Source organism: Cyprinodon tularosa, unplaced genomic scaffold (genome assembly GCF_016077235.1).
Source record: "Cyprinodon tularosa strain WSP-4 unplaced genomic scaffold, ASM1607723v1 ctg129, whole genome shotgun sequence".
Classification (NCBI taxonomy): Eukaryota; Metazoa; Chordata; class Actinopteri; order Cyprinodontiformes; family Cyprinodontidae; genus Cyprinodon; species Cyprinodon tularosa.
The window spans coordinates 53782-70130 of record NW_024038103.1 but is presented as its reverse complement, the minus strand read 5'-3'; the positions used below and the strand labels follow the sequence as shown (position 1 = coordinate 70130).

The window sequence follows — 16349 nt, the reverse complement described above, 5'->3', positions numbered from 1 at the left end:
AGTAGAAAATGAAGGCTAATCATGTTTTGGGTGTACTATTCCTTTAAGAGGGGGGCAGCGCTCGTTGCATTATCGGCCTTAGGAATCATTTAAAATTTAAAAAACAAAGTCCACGGTGTGCCTTAAAATGGAGCTTGTTCGTCTTTATGAAAGTAACCAGCAATTCTTTTGTTTTTTTGGTCCTAAGAACATTGCTTGCTTATGTATAGCTTGCTTTGATTAATTAATTATGAACAATGCGGTCATAAACTATATAGGAGACAATGTGCTGGTATAGGTTTAAATACTGATACACGGTCTGATACATGCTTTTTTTAACCCTCCTCCCGTTCATGTACTGTTTTCACTCCCCCGTTTTTGTAACTTTTAAAGTTGTTGGACACAGCGTCACTTGCAGGCAGCATGACATTTTCCATTATTATTCCTCTGGCTGTGGAAAGCAGGATTTATAACACTTATTTTTCTGATGCTGCCTTACAAATAACTTTACTCACTTGATCTGGAAAAAAAAATATGTCCATTGTCTATGCCTTAAAGTTTGCTGACCAGGAAAATTGCTTCATAAAATGCCTCAGGTATAGCTGGACTTCACTGTGTAGCTATTAAAAGTACCTTATGTTGGTCAGAGCTTTGTTTTTACCGGCTTGCAATTCATACATAAGCAGAACGATCTTGCAGTTGGCATCAAGTCAATTTTCTTATGAAGTCACTTTATTACTGGATTACACTAGATTATACGACTGGATTATAGCTATATATGTGATCAGTAAAAAAAAAGCATAATTCCAGTTTGTTTCTTTTTTTAACTTCTGTTTTGTGTCTCTTTTTTTCAACTATTCATATGATCAGTTTGCATTAAAGGAGGAAGTGAGCTCTTTTTGGTTAATGATGAAAGGAATTTGGAAAGAGAAAGTTAAAAAAAGAAGGTGAGAAATGGATACTGAGGCGACCCAAAATGACTGTCTCCCGTTTCTCTCGGTCTGTTTCCCAGACTGTCATCAACCATGTTTCTGTCTGTCAGTGCCCTCACTGGGAGCCGATGTTTCCACAGGTCGAGTTGTCACACTAACCAGGTTTGGCAGGTTTGGCTATTCTTAGACTGGTGCTCTTTAGTTTTTTGTTTCTTTTTCCCATTCCTGGGTCTGTCCTCAAACCTACTGCAACTGTTGCAGTATGACATAACAAAATCGCTGGAGTAAGACGAAAAGGACTTAAGTGTAAAGACATTCGGAAAAATACCAGTAAGACAACAGAGAAGCAAAGAAGAATACAGGAAGCCCAGTTTATACACAATATAGGAAAGAAATGCAAATATTAAGACAGGTTGAAGTAGATTTAGATGAGCAGCAATTGTTTAAAGGTCCATCTTCTACAAGAACAATTCATTTTCGCTCAGAACTCAAACATTTTCAACTTAATTCACTCTGTCAATTAATAGGGTGATATTAAGCAGCAATTATATTAAATACATCACCAGATAATATTTGTGAACAGTTTTTTTTTTCCTGTTTAATTATTAATCTGTTAACTTCTTCACAATTCTGTATGCTTCAATGTTCACATATCTACCTCTATCAGACCTGTGGAATTATTCCCCTAAGTGTAAAATACTTGTAAATATTATAAATATTTATATTATAAATATTATAAATATTTGGCTAAATGTTTGCAAGAAGCAACACTTGAAATATCAGACTAAATGAGATAATGAACCTGTGGCAAAAATATATTTTGAAAAACAGAGTAATTTAAGACCCGCATTGCTTTCAGTTTATACTAATGCTTGATTGCAGTGTTTGCTATGTAGCAAAATCAGTTTCTGGTCCTTTTGTAACCTAACTTTATTGTACAGTGTGAGGTTATGGATACTTTTTCACAAATAAATATGAAGTCACTAATTCAGAAGTTAAATTTGGATTTGCTCGTTATCTTTGTGAATTGGAAAAGAAAAAAAAAAGCTGAACATTAATGTATTTGAAATAATCTTCAAAGTAGTGCAAAATTTAAAAGTTTTCTTGCATTTTACTGTATGTTACCCTAAGTTTGAACTTTTTCCCTGCTTCAGCCATGACCATAGTCCAGCAGGCAGAAATATATAGAAAAATAGAGCCTGTGGCAGTAAAGTGATACGTTCTACTAGGTCGCATGACCTGGCCAGTGATGGTACGTTAACTCCAAAGTTACATAGTCAGTATCTTAAGAGGGAAGCCACGCTCGTTGCAAAAAAAAACAAACAAAAAAACTGAACATTAATGTATTTAAAATAATCTTCAAAGTGCAAAATTTGAAAGTTTACTTGCATTTTACTGTATGTTACCCTAAGACATACCTTATTTAGATTTTAGAACTTAAATCTGCTGAGTCCATTATGCTTATAAGTCAACTTTCCCCTAATATTTAGCACGCCAATGTATATAGTCAACAATGAGTTATTGGAAAAAGAAACAAAAGCATATGGCAAATGCTTCCCCTGGCTGCCCCTATCAGATTGACGTAGGGCAACTTTCATCCTTCAAGCCACTGCCGTCCACAGATTCTTATGGTATGATGTATTCCCATATAGCAGTTTTCAATAAGTTTCAGAGCTCAGCAATGGGTAAAGGATTGGGGGAGGGGATAAGTTTGGGGTTCCTCCCCTTCATTCACCCAACAACTTGTAGATCCAGCAGCTACACAGGGATTGAGATTTACAAAAAACAAAACAAAACAATGCTTATATCACAGGTATGATGTGACAGAAAACTTTAGTGGTTTTGCAGATGAGACTTGAAACCGGTAACCAGCCCATGCCCAGCCTACTTAGTACACCATCTCTTTCAGCTGTTTGACTGTTTTTATATAGTAAAAACAGCAGCATGAAATGAGAGCAGGATCTATTTTTTCCACAGCTATATGAGGATACTCCCTATATGATATGTAAAGTGTTTATCTTGTAATTCTTTTAGTTTACAGCTGATTTACACACCAAAACAGAAAATCGTTTATGCAGCTCTTATGTGCTTCCTGGTTAGCTTTAAAATTCTAGAGAATATTAATTCATGCTTGAATGCATTTGAGCATACCATGGATCAAAAGAAACACTTTTCTACAGATCAAAGGTTTAGTAGGAATCCAAGGTAGAATCCCAGGTGGTAGGTCCGTTTTTATGACCATGCTCCACATTTACTATTTAGTTGGGGTTATTTTATTAGTAGCAGGCATTTCCGTTTTCTTGCGTTTTATTTGTGTTGTGAGAGACACAGAGGAGAGAGTCTCTGTTGTTTGGTTGAAATTCCGTGATCAGAAATGTAGGTCAAAAACAGACACTTTGCAAATGAGGTTCAGTCATAAAATGAGAAATAGTGAGTAGTACAAGGATGTCAGGCCATGTATTTATATGAGAATTATGTATGGTCCTTAGAGTTATTTATTTAATGCCAAATCTTTTCTTGAGAGATCATTTTTAGAGACCACTCTGTGTAATGAGCTGAGCTTGGTGGTGACAGTAATGAGTATGCATCACTAAGTCCTTCCTGGCTTAAATCGCTCTGAAATCTGGCTCACACCACACGCGACTGTAAAACCTGAGGAATATCCGGAATAGCTGGACTATCTTTCAGATGATAAAGGGAAAAAAAGAGAAAAAATGTTCTATATGAAGTCCAGTTGTGGTGGATTGGCATATATAAGTATAATATACATAAAAAAGTACTTTCATTTTAAACCTGACAGATATAAATACTTTGGTATGGCCTACAAACCCCAGTATGAACCTAAGATCCATGGCTAAACAAAGGGAAAGGTGAAAGCCTGGATTTGACTAACTTTTATTTTTGGGATTTACATTGTCCTGAATGGTTCCAATTTTACACGTCCTTGTGAATTGTAAAGAGAAAGGTGTCTGTTTGTACCCCTAAATCAGATTTGTAAATTAAACAACATCTGACAATGTTACATCAGGTTAAGGCAACTGGGGAAAACAATCATGTTTTCCAACTGACTAACAACAGCAAGAATGGTAGTGTGAATAAAATGAATCGGCACGTCCTCAGGGAGAAAAAATACAAAACAAAAGAATATCCTTACCCTGTTGTCAATGCATTTTTGTTTTGCCACTTTAAAAGATAGTGTTGAGGTCTTGATATTGGGTAATTTGAATAGTTTACAAGCAGTATCTACATAAACTACTTAAGAACGACTGAGATTTGGTCAAACTAATTCACAATTAAAAGTGATATTTTACTAAATAATAATAATAATAATTGAAATTTATCGATCTCACATTGGAGAGAGTCACTTCCTGCATTAACCCATCTCCTTGGGGAGTAATGGGCTACCATTGTGTGGCGCCCGGGGAGCAGTTTTTTTAAAGAGTTTTTGCTCAGGAACCCAGAGAGGAGGCTGTGTGGATCAAACCAGGTACTTGCAGCCCTATCAGAAAACAAGTGCTCTGCTTTAACCCACTAGGCCAACACTCCCCTAAATGATTTGCCTTATCAAAAATTAATAACCATTCAAACAAGTGTTTTTTTTCTTGTTTTTTTTTTCCATTATTATATTTGAAGGAATAACCAGAATAAAATATTTATTAATCCTATAGTATTGTTAGTTACTTAGACAAAGCTAGAAGTTGAAAGTAATGAGCAGATTAGAAAATGCATACATGCTAAAATCATGTTGATGTATTAAAGTTTGTCATAACTTATAAAGAAATTCAAAATTTGGCCATTTGAATTTCCCTTTGGGTATTAATAAAATGTTTTTGAATTTAATTAAATTTAATCTGTTTAGTTAGGATGCCTTCATCATATACTCGCCATTAGCTTCTGCCGGTTGGCTTCCGAATCACAATAAAACCCATGATATGATCTGAAATCATCAGAAACCGCTGCCAACAGATCGACTTGTGTTGATCTCTATTTTGGTGAAATCAAGGTTTCTTCAGTATTGAAGAAAGTTTAGCATATCAAGGCTGTCTTCTCTATGTACTCTGTGACTCATGCAGAGCTGCTTTTATTGTGTCTCTGCTGGATCTTTAGCCCAAATTCCTCTTGAAAAACTTAGAGAAAGGTTCAGGTAGCCTACAGTATACTTTGAAGCAGCTGTAGGCTGCTCAACCTTAAACTATGAGTTTGAATAATGTGATCCATTTTGCCCGGTGGTTGCTGATTTCAGGCCTTTATTCAGAGGGTCATCTCCCAATGTCACTACCGTGGGAGCTGTCCATGGGCAAAGAGAATGAAGGGAGTGGATAACAGGCTTTTTTTAACAGGCTCGGCAGGATGTTTAAAACACCTTCCTTTTTGGAGTGTCTTGGAGAGGGACTCAGCTTACAGTCTGCAAGCTATGTTGCATTTTGTTTTATCTGTCTTTAACATTTATTCTTTTTCATTTCATTTAATTTCTGCGACACAATAACGCAAAGACTGACCCTCAACCTAGAGGGAGAAGCATGACCTCAGTGATGGGTGGCAAGTTAAAAAATTTCAAATCAAGTTTCACTCAATTTGCAAAAATACAGTGGGGCAAAAAAGTATTTAGTCAGCCACCAATAGTGCAAGTTCTCCCACTCAAAAAGATGAGAGAGGCCGGTAATTTTCATCATAGATATACCTCAACTATGAGAGACAGAATGAGAAAAAAAAATCCAGAAAATCTGGATAATGTCTGATTTTTAAAGAATTTATTTGCAAAATATGGAAAATTGGAGGAGAACCTTGGTAGTCTACACAGGTGGAGCTAATCAGTCTCATCAGAGCGCTGGGCTTTAAGGAGCAGCCATGCCTTTAGTCAGGGCTGATTTATTGTTGTTTTGTCGTTTCCTCATCTCTTGCTCCCCTCGAGTATTTTCCCTGACGCTGTTGGTTTTTGTTTGGTTTGTTTGTATTTCTGCATTTTGGATTTTTTGCCTCAGTTGCCTGTTAGACCTTATTAAATCAGCAAAACTCACCTCTGCCTCCTCATCTCTCCCTTTGGGTCCTCAAAGCCTCCACCTAACCTGACAATAATGAAAGCATCTCAGTTTTTGGTCATTGAAAAGTTAAATGGTCCTTCAGGTTCTTAATACACCTGCTTTAAACTTGAACATCTGAAAAATCAACATGTAATTTTTTAAATATATATTATCAGGTTTTTTACATTTTTTTAAGTGTAAATTTTATTTGTTTTAGATTTCCTATATTCCTGAATTTGTTTCCTGGATTTGGACTTGCTTTGCATTGATAAAATAAGTTGTAGTTGATCAGTCTAATTATTGCATCTCTGCTATCATAAGGGAACAATTGTCTACTAGGGCTGCAGTTCTTTAAGTTTTCCATGCATCCCTGCTTATGCAGCCTATGCAGTTCTGAACAGTGACCTATTGATTAGAACCAGGTGTCTTGGGGCACAGAAATTAGGTAACTTGGAGGATGAGGGTCAAGGTTCCCCATCACTTTGCTAAAGGTACCCAATTTAAGAATTTGAATTCTAGGTTATAACAAAATTGTCGCTCATGGCTAGTTAGTCTTCCTGTGGTGGCCTCTGCTCATTTGTTTACAACATTCGGCAAGCGTGGGTTCAGTGTGCTCAGAGTAGCACTAGCAAAGGTAGCAACAAAACTTGATCTGACATGTTTTGCATTTAAATGATGTGTTAAACTAGAGCAACTTCGGTGATAAAATAATTGTCTTTACATTCCCGTCTTCAGTCTTTTTGAAGTAAATTTTGCCTTTTATTTCTTCTTCTGTTTTTTGCGGTTGACAAACAGCTTTAGGTAAATTACCGCCACCCACTGCATGGATCATTCAGTGGCTCAAATTAAAATGCTTGTGCATTAAATTGGCACTCTGAATTACTCATGATTATTTTTTTAGAAGACTGTTATTCATAATGTCATTAAAAAACCTAATTAAAGCATTTACCTGACAGCCCTACTTACTAAGTCCCAAATTCTTTTCCCCAACTATGCTTTCAATCTCGTTTTTCTGGTGTTTTTCTGGTTTTCTAACATTCCTTTAGCTTTTACCTAAAGTATCAAAAGTGGTCATTTCTAGAATTCAGTTAGGGTAACTGACTAGTGACTCTTTTTGGTGGGAAACCAAGAGGCAGAGCAAGAACCAAGGAACTGCATCATCTCTGGTTTGAGGACTCCTTAGGACCCTCCTGTAGTAACTGTAGAGTGTGAAGAACACGAGAAAGGAAAACATTTACAAATTTCTATTTGTAATCATAACACTTGTCATGCTAAGTCTAATTTCCCTTTGCAAAAAACAGTAAGTGACTGTTGAAATGATTAAGTAAAATACCAGCCATGTTGTAGTGATGCTTTTTCTGAGGCTCTCATGAAGTGCTTCTAATTTTCCCAATTAGACCTACAATTGTACGAGACTGATTCTGTTATGACTCAAATGATGAATGGAGGTTTACACAGAACGAGTGACTCACTTACAAAGCTATATTTGTGTGCGGATGTGTGCTTGTGTGACTACTGTAGGCTTGCCCTGTCTGTCTGTGGATGCTTGTGTACAACTGTGAGTGTTTGCCAGCAGTAGTGGGGTTATGAATCATATCAAACATACACAATGACACTCAGGGACAATGGATCAAACGTGCACATACATGCTGGCTGTGCTGAACTGAGCTGAAAGGCTCTGACCGGGTGTGACTTTGATCCTGACCACAGCATCCGTTCGTTGTTTCTATTGATGCTTTTCTGCTACTCATCTGCCTCATATGCCCCACTGATCTCTTGCCCTGGATTCAAGTTACTTCTCTCAATCCTTTAAATATGGCTTAGTGTTAGTTTAAGAAAACAGCATCCAGCAGTTTTGAGCGGACACACTGTGTTTAACCCAATTGATGCTTGTGCACCGCTTTAGGAAATGAATACAGCTTAGTGCTGTTAACATCATTGTGCTGAGAGTAATAATAATTCCAAACTAAAAAGCACAATAACAAATTATTCACTCAAACAACACTACTTTTTGTGTATTGGTGTGTGTAATGAGGGCTGTATGGTGGTGCACCTTATAGCCCTGTTCCCTTGCAGCAAGAAGGTCCTGGGTTTTGATATTTCTGTATGGAGTCTGCATACTCTCATAGCCTTAGCTGCGCCCGGGGACAGGTGACCTGCCCAGGATTCACCACGCCGTTCACCCAGACCAAGGAAGGAAGGTAGACATGATTCCCACTGTGACCCTGATGGATGATTGGGAGAAGTCATTTTTAAATCACTCAACTGAAGAATTTATACCTTTATCCCATATACTAGGGATGCACGATATAATCGGCCCCCTATCGGTATCGGCCTGTATCGGCTTTAAAACTGAATATCGGACAACGGCCACCCCACCGATATTTAACCCAATATTTGATCAGCTTCTGAGTTTCTAAAGTCTAAAAAAATAAATAAAATACTACTTCTTCTTCTTCCTCAAAAACTTCTTTTTTACAGACTTAAAAACTTCTAAAGACGAGGGAAAAATATTGATACATTAAAATATCACAATATCTTCATATGCTGATATATTGCCATTTAAAAACACCATATCAATCTCTTTTACTAATGAAATATTGCTTTATGTCATCTTTATGCTACGGAGTCCCCCGAAAATTCACAAAATTTTGCCATATTTTTATATGTTGATATATTGACGCGGTATCGATCTATTTTACTAACAAAATCTCACAAGAATTTGCTAAATATCCCGAGAGTTTGTAACAGAACGATGAAATTTCACAAGATTTTGAAAGTAAAATAGATCCATACCGTGTTTTTAAAAATCAACTTGATATCAGCATATGAAAATATAATTGAGTTTATCATTTTTCAAAGTGTCAGAAATGGATAACAAAACTGCTATTTTCAATGACTACTTATTTTTGTCCAGCTTTAACATCGGTATCGGTTATCGGCTACATGAGTTTTAAAATATCGGCATATCGGATATCGGCCAAAATCCCAATATCGTGCATCCCTACCATATACCTTAATATTTTGATGTGGCTTTCAATCTGTTTTACAAATTACTGAAAAGAATGACATGTTTTTTAAATCCCTTTTTAATATCTGTAATAATTGGCACATTCCTTTTGACTATGGAGCTGATGTAACGAGTAAATTTCTCCACTCTGAGATCATTAAAGTCAATCAATCATTTATTTAATCAATTACAACATTCATAAATATTAGTAATTCTTGATAAATAAGCCTGAGTTGTGTAAATTATGATATCAGTAAAAATACTGTGAAAGCCTTGAAAAACAGAAGCCAGGTTCGTAATCAGTTTGTGAAAAAGTTCTAACACATTATCCAAAGTTTTAAACAATGGAAGAAGTGGGCTGCAATTGTGCAGTCCCATGCTGGGGCTGAAGGTCTTGCTCAGGAATGCAGAGTTGCAGTCTGTGGATGCAAACTAGAGAACTTGGAGCTTTCACAAGTCCCAGGTCCACCATTTCCCCATGGACCACCACTCCTTCTTAGTGAAGAATGTCTACACGGTGGTTGGACGAAATATTGATACACTGGGGACAGTAAACAAAGGTGTTTCACACTTTGATTTTTTTAGCCTAAGATTTAAAAAATCAAACATCATTGTTCTTTATAAACAATATCTATATATTACTTTGTTTTTTTTTCTGTTTTTCAAAATCCTCCTTAAAGAACATTAGGATTTGGTATTTCAACAAACTGTTAGTTGTGCTATGCAAAACTAAGACATCCCCTAAATAAATAACCAGAGCTGTGTTTTTAGAATATTCAGTTGATATTAACTTTTGTATTCCATGCATAGGATTTAAGGGGCGCTGTCACACCTTGACGATTTAGCCAGCGTATGCCCGACGTCCCAGAATCTCCTAAAACGCTGGCATACGTTGAACGTTCTATGTATTTTTTTAATTTGGGTGTATCAGCATCATGTCTGCTAGGAAGTTTGTTGGTCATTGCCATGGGCGTGAATGCAGGGAGGATCCTTCACACTCATTTTCACGCTTACCCTATGATGGGGATGCAGTCTGGAAGAGAACTGATGGTTTCTCCTGTGAACCCCCTTTTAGACGCTGCCAATACACCATTAAACTGTAGCTGTAAGTTAAAAAGATGTTCAGCGGTCGTCCTGAACAGGTTGAATACGTTGATATGCGTTGGAGATAAGTTCTTGATAAGCTCCGCATACTGTAAGTTATGCAGTTACTGATAGGTTTTGGATAAGCTAGACACACAACTTCTGAGTACCTTACACTTATATGTCAACGATCAGATAACTTACCTGTAACTTATGCCCCACGTATGAGCATATACTGGCATACGTCGGGAAGTACTTTCTGTACATTGAGCTGTGCCAACGTGTTTAAGCGTGCCTTAACTTCAGCTTGCTCATAACTTACACAAAACGTACCCATAACTTTTCCAACGTATGTCAGCATTTTTGCCCGATTGGTTGTATGTCAGGCATACGCTGGTCTAAATTGTCAAGGTGTTACAGGAGCTTAAAGGCTGATTTATACGCAGAAACCAGATTGTCTTCGTGTGTGTTGCAGTGAACGCAAATGTGCCTCCGCAGATATTCCGGTGCACCTCTCTAAAACTGTAGGTGACCGCAGACAGTGCCGCAGACAGGAGGTCTCTGATTGGTCAAATCTACATCCGCTCTACACTATGCGTATTTCTTGTTTGGTACCTTACCGGCTTGTTCAGTTTGTATGACCGCCATTGATAAAAATTACTCGTGAAGTTGGACCAGCTAGAACAGTGAGGTGTGCGAGAACACTGGGACCCTTTTTCCACCTGGATCCCCGCTCTTTTTCTCCCTCATGTCCCTCCGTTGATGCACAAACTTGCCCCCATTTCCTCACCACCTCTGCCATATCTGGACCCACGGCTAGTTCCTGATTGTCGCTCTTGCATCATGGCGTGGAATAACATAGACCAGACCACGCTTCAATATTGGGCATAAATAAATAAAAAAATTGTGACAAGCTAACAGTGACACACTGTATAACCAGCCCAGTAGGCACTGAAAAATAGATACCCTTTTCTTTTGTAATATGTTTTTTTTATAAAGGGGGCTTTGTGAGTGAGGAGGAAAAAAAAAACATGGATACTAACAAGAAGAACATCATGGGAAATCTCTTCCTCTCTGTAATTTTATTGCAACGTTTTATATCAGTTACAGAAACCTTTTGATTGCAAGGAATTACATTTCAGCCTGGAAGTAATATATTCATAAACTAGTCTTACAAAATGCTTTTAGATGAAGATATAGTGTAGAGACTGATTGTGTTAGAATTTAGTGGCTCATGAGGGGAATGAAGCTAATAAGCTACATCTTAACATGTCAAACTTAATAAAACATTTCTCGATTCATCACCCAGAGGAGCACAATGAATTTAGTGTAATAAGAGAGCAGCAGTTGGAAACATCTGAAGCTGTATCATTTCTCAGAGAAGGGAGCACAGTTAAAGATTGATTAAACTTAAATTTTAAAATTAAAGAAAAAAAATCATATCAGCAGAGGAAAAACCACTTGGCACACAAGATCAGCGTTAAACATGTATTTTTTGAATATTTGAGAACTTGGCACTTTATGTGAGAATATAGATATATAACACTTATAGACGTCAAATAATTAAATCATAAACATATCCATTATAGTTTATTACCTGAGTATTCACTTCAAAGAATTGTAATGCTATTTTATTGGATAGAAAATCGTGAAGCCGTGAACTATTATTAAGTAAAGGGAGAGTGATAACTGGTTTTGAAAGTATGGTTTTAAAACTTGTATTTATATACAGTCCCTTCAGGCCAATAGACTGTTGAACCACCTCAGACTTCATTTAAAACTCCAGGTTTTCTCCTTTTATTCCTCAATATCAAGCACAACCTATCTTCCCTTGAAATGTGGCCTGCTGTTTTGTCCTCATTACGCCTTATGTTTTGTGCTGTGATAGTGTTGTTTTTTTCTGTTCTGCCAATCAGTCAAATTAAATAGTCAATATCCTCTTACTTCTCAGGACCCAGTGTCTGGACGCACATTTCATGATCCCCTCGTCTCAAACTTGTCTGCTGCTGTTTTTAGAAAAGATGAAGACCATACTTCGTACCATGGAAATGTGCTCACAGCCTTTGATGCTTTATTCAAGTCAAGTTTTTCAAAAGAACATGCCCGGTTCCTTTTCTTCCTCCCAGTTCCTCTTTCTCTAACCCCCGCCCTGCCCCCACTCTGCCTCCTCTGATCGATACAGCCATGTCTCTTGGTCCCACATGTCATCTTTTTTCTTTGACGCGGCTCTTCTCTGCTGGCTGCTTGGTATTCAGGAGTTGGAATGCATGCACCATCTCAGATCCATCAGATGATCTGATAGTGATGCCTCACCATGGCTCTATAAAATAGCAAGATGTGAACAGAAGGAAGAAAGGCTTGGTGAAATAAAAGTGATGTGTCTCTGTTTGGGGGTTGGGGTTACTGGAGTAGAGGTCAGTGGTTTGTCAATTGCTTACCGGGACCCAATCATACCACTGGAGGAAAGCAAAAAGAAGAAAAAAGGTAGACAAAAATAAAGTAAATATATATTGTGATTATATCATATTCAAACTTAAAATAATCACTTGATAATGGATAAAGCTTATAAAGTTTTGAAAATGTAAACTGTAACCTTAGAACCATCATGCATTGGGGTGGTTCACAGTCAAGTGCGTAGATGATGAGGATCAGCTCCTCTAAGTAACAGACCATGGTTTTCAATTTTGAAAAAGGAGGCGTGACCCCTTTAGGTCAGAAGAGAGTTTCTGCGTCTAGTTGAGGAATTTAAGTATCTTGTGGTCCACTTTATGAGTGAGGGGAGAAGGAATGCTATAATGCGGACGATGCACTGTTGTGTTCAGGTGAAGATGGAGTTGAGACAAAAAAGGCAAAGCTCTAAATTTAGTAGTCGATCTCCATTCCTACCCTCACCTATTGTCATGCAAGCTGGATCATGACAGAAAGAACAACATCCCAGATACAACCAGGTCTCCCTCGAAAAAGAGATTTTATCTCAAGCGACTTCCTGGTAAAATAAAGGTTAAATTAAAAAAGTAAACAACCAGCTGATAAAAGCTTTGTCCACATGGAAATGGGAAATCCCTTAGAAAAAGGATGATGGCTAAGTTAGTTCTAAAATGAATGTCCCCAGGACGTTTCCTGATGGAGATGTTCCAGGCTCATCCCAACAGAAGGAGGCCCAGGAGATGGAAAAAGGACAATGCCTCCCTGCTGGCCTGGTAACACTCCATGTTCCCCCGACTGGAAATGTTATACAATGTTGTGCCTGTTCATAATAAATAAAAAGATAAAAGTTCATGCCACACCGATGAAAAACAACTAGCTCTTTTTGTAGTGTACAAAAAATAAGATAAATAGAAATAAAAAAAAGTTCCCAAACGTATAAATTAGTATGAGTTTGAGTTCATTAGGTAAATTGAGCCACAATCCTCCTTATTATAACCTTATATTTTAGTCTGTAAATGTGTGATCATAAAATATAGAAAGAAATGGAAGATATTCGAACCTTTTATTTAGCCAAATTACACAGAAATTCAGAAACATAGAAATGGTTCAAGTTCTGCTGAAAAGATCTGAATCAAAAAGGATTTCTTACGTTCCTCATTCGGTAGCAGGTATTTTCCAAGATGCTTTAGCTCGAGCTTTAAGTGGAAGTAGCTTATGTAAGGACTTGGTTGCTAAGTCCCGGTGGTCATAGTTTGCACAAAAATGTGAGTGTTTTCTGTTCGATTCTTCCATTATTAGTTCATGTAACTCTGCCGGCTGCAAAACTGGCATCAGAAATACCAGTAGATGAGTCGGAATCTCGCACACCACTACTAGCAGTAAACATGCTGGTCTTTCGTGCTGTTTGCGGTAATAATTGCCGTAAATCTGACGGTATCCAATATAGGCGCATGTCAACTGTGTGTGTCGCTCATTATTCTCAGAGTGAACATCGCTGTCGTTCACGTTCATTAAGAGTAATATACAGTATATATACAGTATTTATATATATATATATATATATATATATATATATATATATATATATATATATATATATATATATAAATACTGTCATACAATCTGTAATCATATAATCATATTGATCGCACATTGGAGAAATTTACCTCCGCATTTAAGCAGTGGGCTGCCATCAGGGGGCGCCTGAGGAGCTGTGAGGGAGACCCAGAGGGGCAGTCTGTGGGAGTGGGGCTCAAACTCAGAACCACAGGATTCCAAGCTATATGCCCTAACCACTAGGCCGCCACTCCCCTAATACATACACACATATATAGTGATAGCTTTTTAATAATGAGTGTATTCAACAAAAGTGAACAATGTTAATTTATGACTGCAATTAAAGTATGTCTGATTATTAATTAATCATTAACCAAACCACAATAAATGTTTCTACATGATAACGTTTTTTAAGCAAAAGAAGGATTCACATTCTTATGAAAGGGTTACATTCCTTAGAGACAGTAGATCAGTCATATAAAAGAATGAGAGACACGTCCTTTCATCTATACTTGAATTGCGGAAAATTAAAGTACTTATAATCCTTCATGTTCCTGCGATCTTCGGTCTTGGTTATGTCAGGAAGGTTTAATCCAGCTTTAATGGCAACTGTAGTGTGTGTGCTCTATCAAGCCCACAGAATAAGCAAGTAAGAGACCAGGGGTGCATATGTTTATATATATATATATATATATATATATATATATATATATATATATATATATATATATATATATATATATATATATATATATACAAAAAAAGGAATACAAAATACATACAAAAGGAAATGCATGAATTACTGAAAGAAACAATAACAGATCCATCAGATTTGCTGGATCTGATGTGGGATGCCTTAAAACTTGGATAAATAATCACTCAAAAAGAAAACAAAAAACTAAACAATAAGTTGACCTGCTTACTATCCTTAAACATTATTCCAGGACTATAAACAAAAACATTGTGATTTTCTTTTTTCTTAACAGCAAAATGTAGTTTTTCTTTACCATATGATATTTAAGTTCTTAAATTTGGGTGGACTACATGTTGCTATGCATGCTACAGCATAAAGGCACCTTTGAATGCTTTTTCCACTTAAATGCATTCTGAATTTTCTTCTTTTAACTAATTTTGTTTTTTTTTTAACTTGCATATAATCTCTTATGCGTCAAAGCAGAGGAGGATAAGTAAAATGCTGATCATATTGATGTTTTCTCTTTTTTCTTTTATTAGTCCCTGTCTTATTTTTCCTGTCTTCTTTTCAAAAAGCCTCTCAATCCACAGTGTGATCTCCCCCATGACTTCCCTCTACAGCAGTGTGTTGCCTTGGTAATTACGAGTTGTCTTAAATAGACAGATGGAATAAGAGAGAGTGACGGGCAATTTTCCCGGAGTCTGCTTTCCCCATATATGTGCACGCTTTGCCTTTTTGCCCATGTTCTCTATGCACACTTCCTCATTTCTTTCTGTCTTTTCCTACTCTTTCTTGGGTCCTTTTCACCAACTTCCTGCAAGTTTGTAGGTGACTGATATGCCTGTGAAAAGCAAAAAAGGGGAATTACCTGACAAGAGGTGTTACTTGAAGATTGGAGTGTGATAGTCTCATCTCATTCTTGTGTGCTGGTCATTGTAGATGCCAGGTGTCACTCTAGACCTTCACAGGGGACCCACAAGACATCACATATCTTCCATCTTTTTTTCTTTCCTTTCAGCATGACCCAAACATAGCAACAGGATTAGGCAAAGGGCTATTTTTGTCTGTAATGTGTTGGATAGGTGAGGGATGTCAGAAGAGTGTCAAACATGGTACATGAGCTGCTGATATCTTTTGTCAAAGTTCAGAGTTTGCTTATGTTGATGTCATCAAATGTCTCTTTCAGGCTGGTCTGATCAGGACAGAGAAAGAAGAGTTCTTTATTGAACCGGTGGAAAGGGGCGATGGAGTAATAGAAAAGGAGGAGGACGGCGGAGGAGGGAGGACACACATCATCTATCGCTCGTCAGCTGTTAAGAAAGTGCCCATCAGCAGCCCAGCGGCAGACTACCACTCCAGAGGTTAGTCTGTGGTTCCCCTGTTGGTATCCTCCACTTTTATACATCCTTGACTAAACGCTCTTCATGCACACATCAGCAACACTTACTTCTGTTACTCCTTGAACTTGCAGCATGTTTGTGAAGGGGAGTTATCATTATCAGATCAAAATCCTACCAAAAAATATTTAGTGTATTGGTATTTTCACTAATAGATATCTCTATTTGTTTAGCTATTGTTACCCAAATATATTACTGGGTTGTTCTAACTAGAAACTAAAGCACCACAACATTTAAATGGCTAAAAAC

The 16349-nt window shown here is 37.2% G+C and overlaps 1 protein-coding gene across 1 annotated transcript in view; it reads left to right on the top strand.

Annotated features, from left to right (window-relative positions):
- Positions 1-16084, top strand: part of LOC119777895 (A disintegrin and metalloproteinase with thrombospondin motifs 3) — an 81712-nt gene extending 65628 nt beyond the window's left edge. The window contains exon 3 of the mRNA XM_038276899.1: positions 15890-16084. Coding sequence (XP_038132827.1) covers positions 15890-16069 — 180 coding nt within the window. The 3' untranslated portion in view covers positions 16070-16084. The remainder of the gene's footprint in view (positions 1-15889) is intronic.
- Positions 16085-16349: the final 265 nt, after the last annotated feature.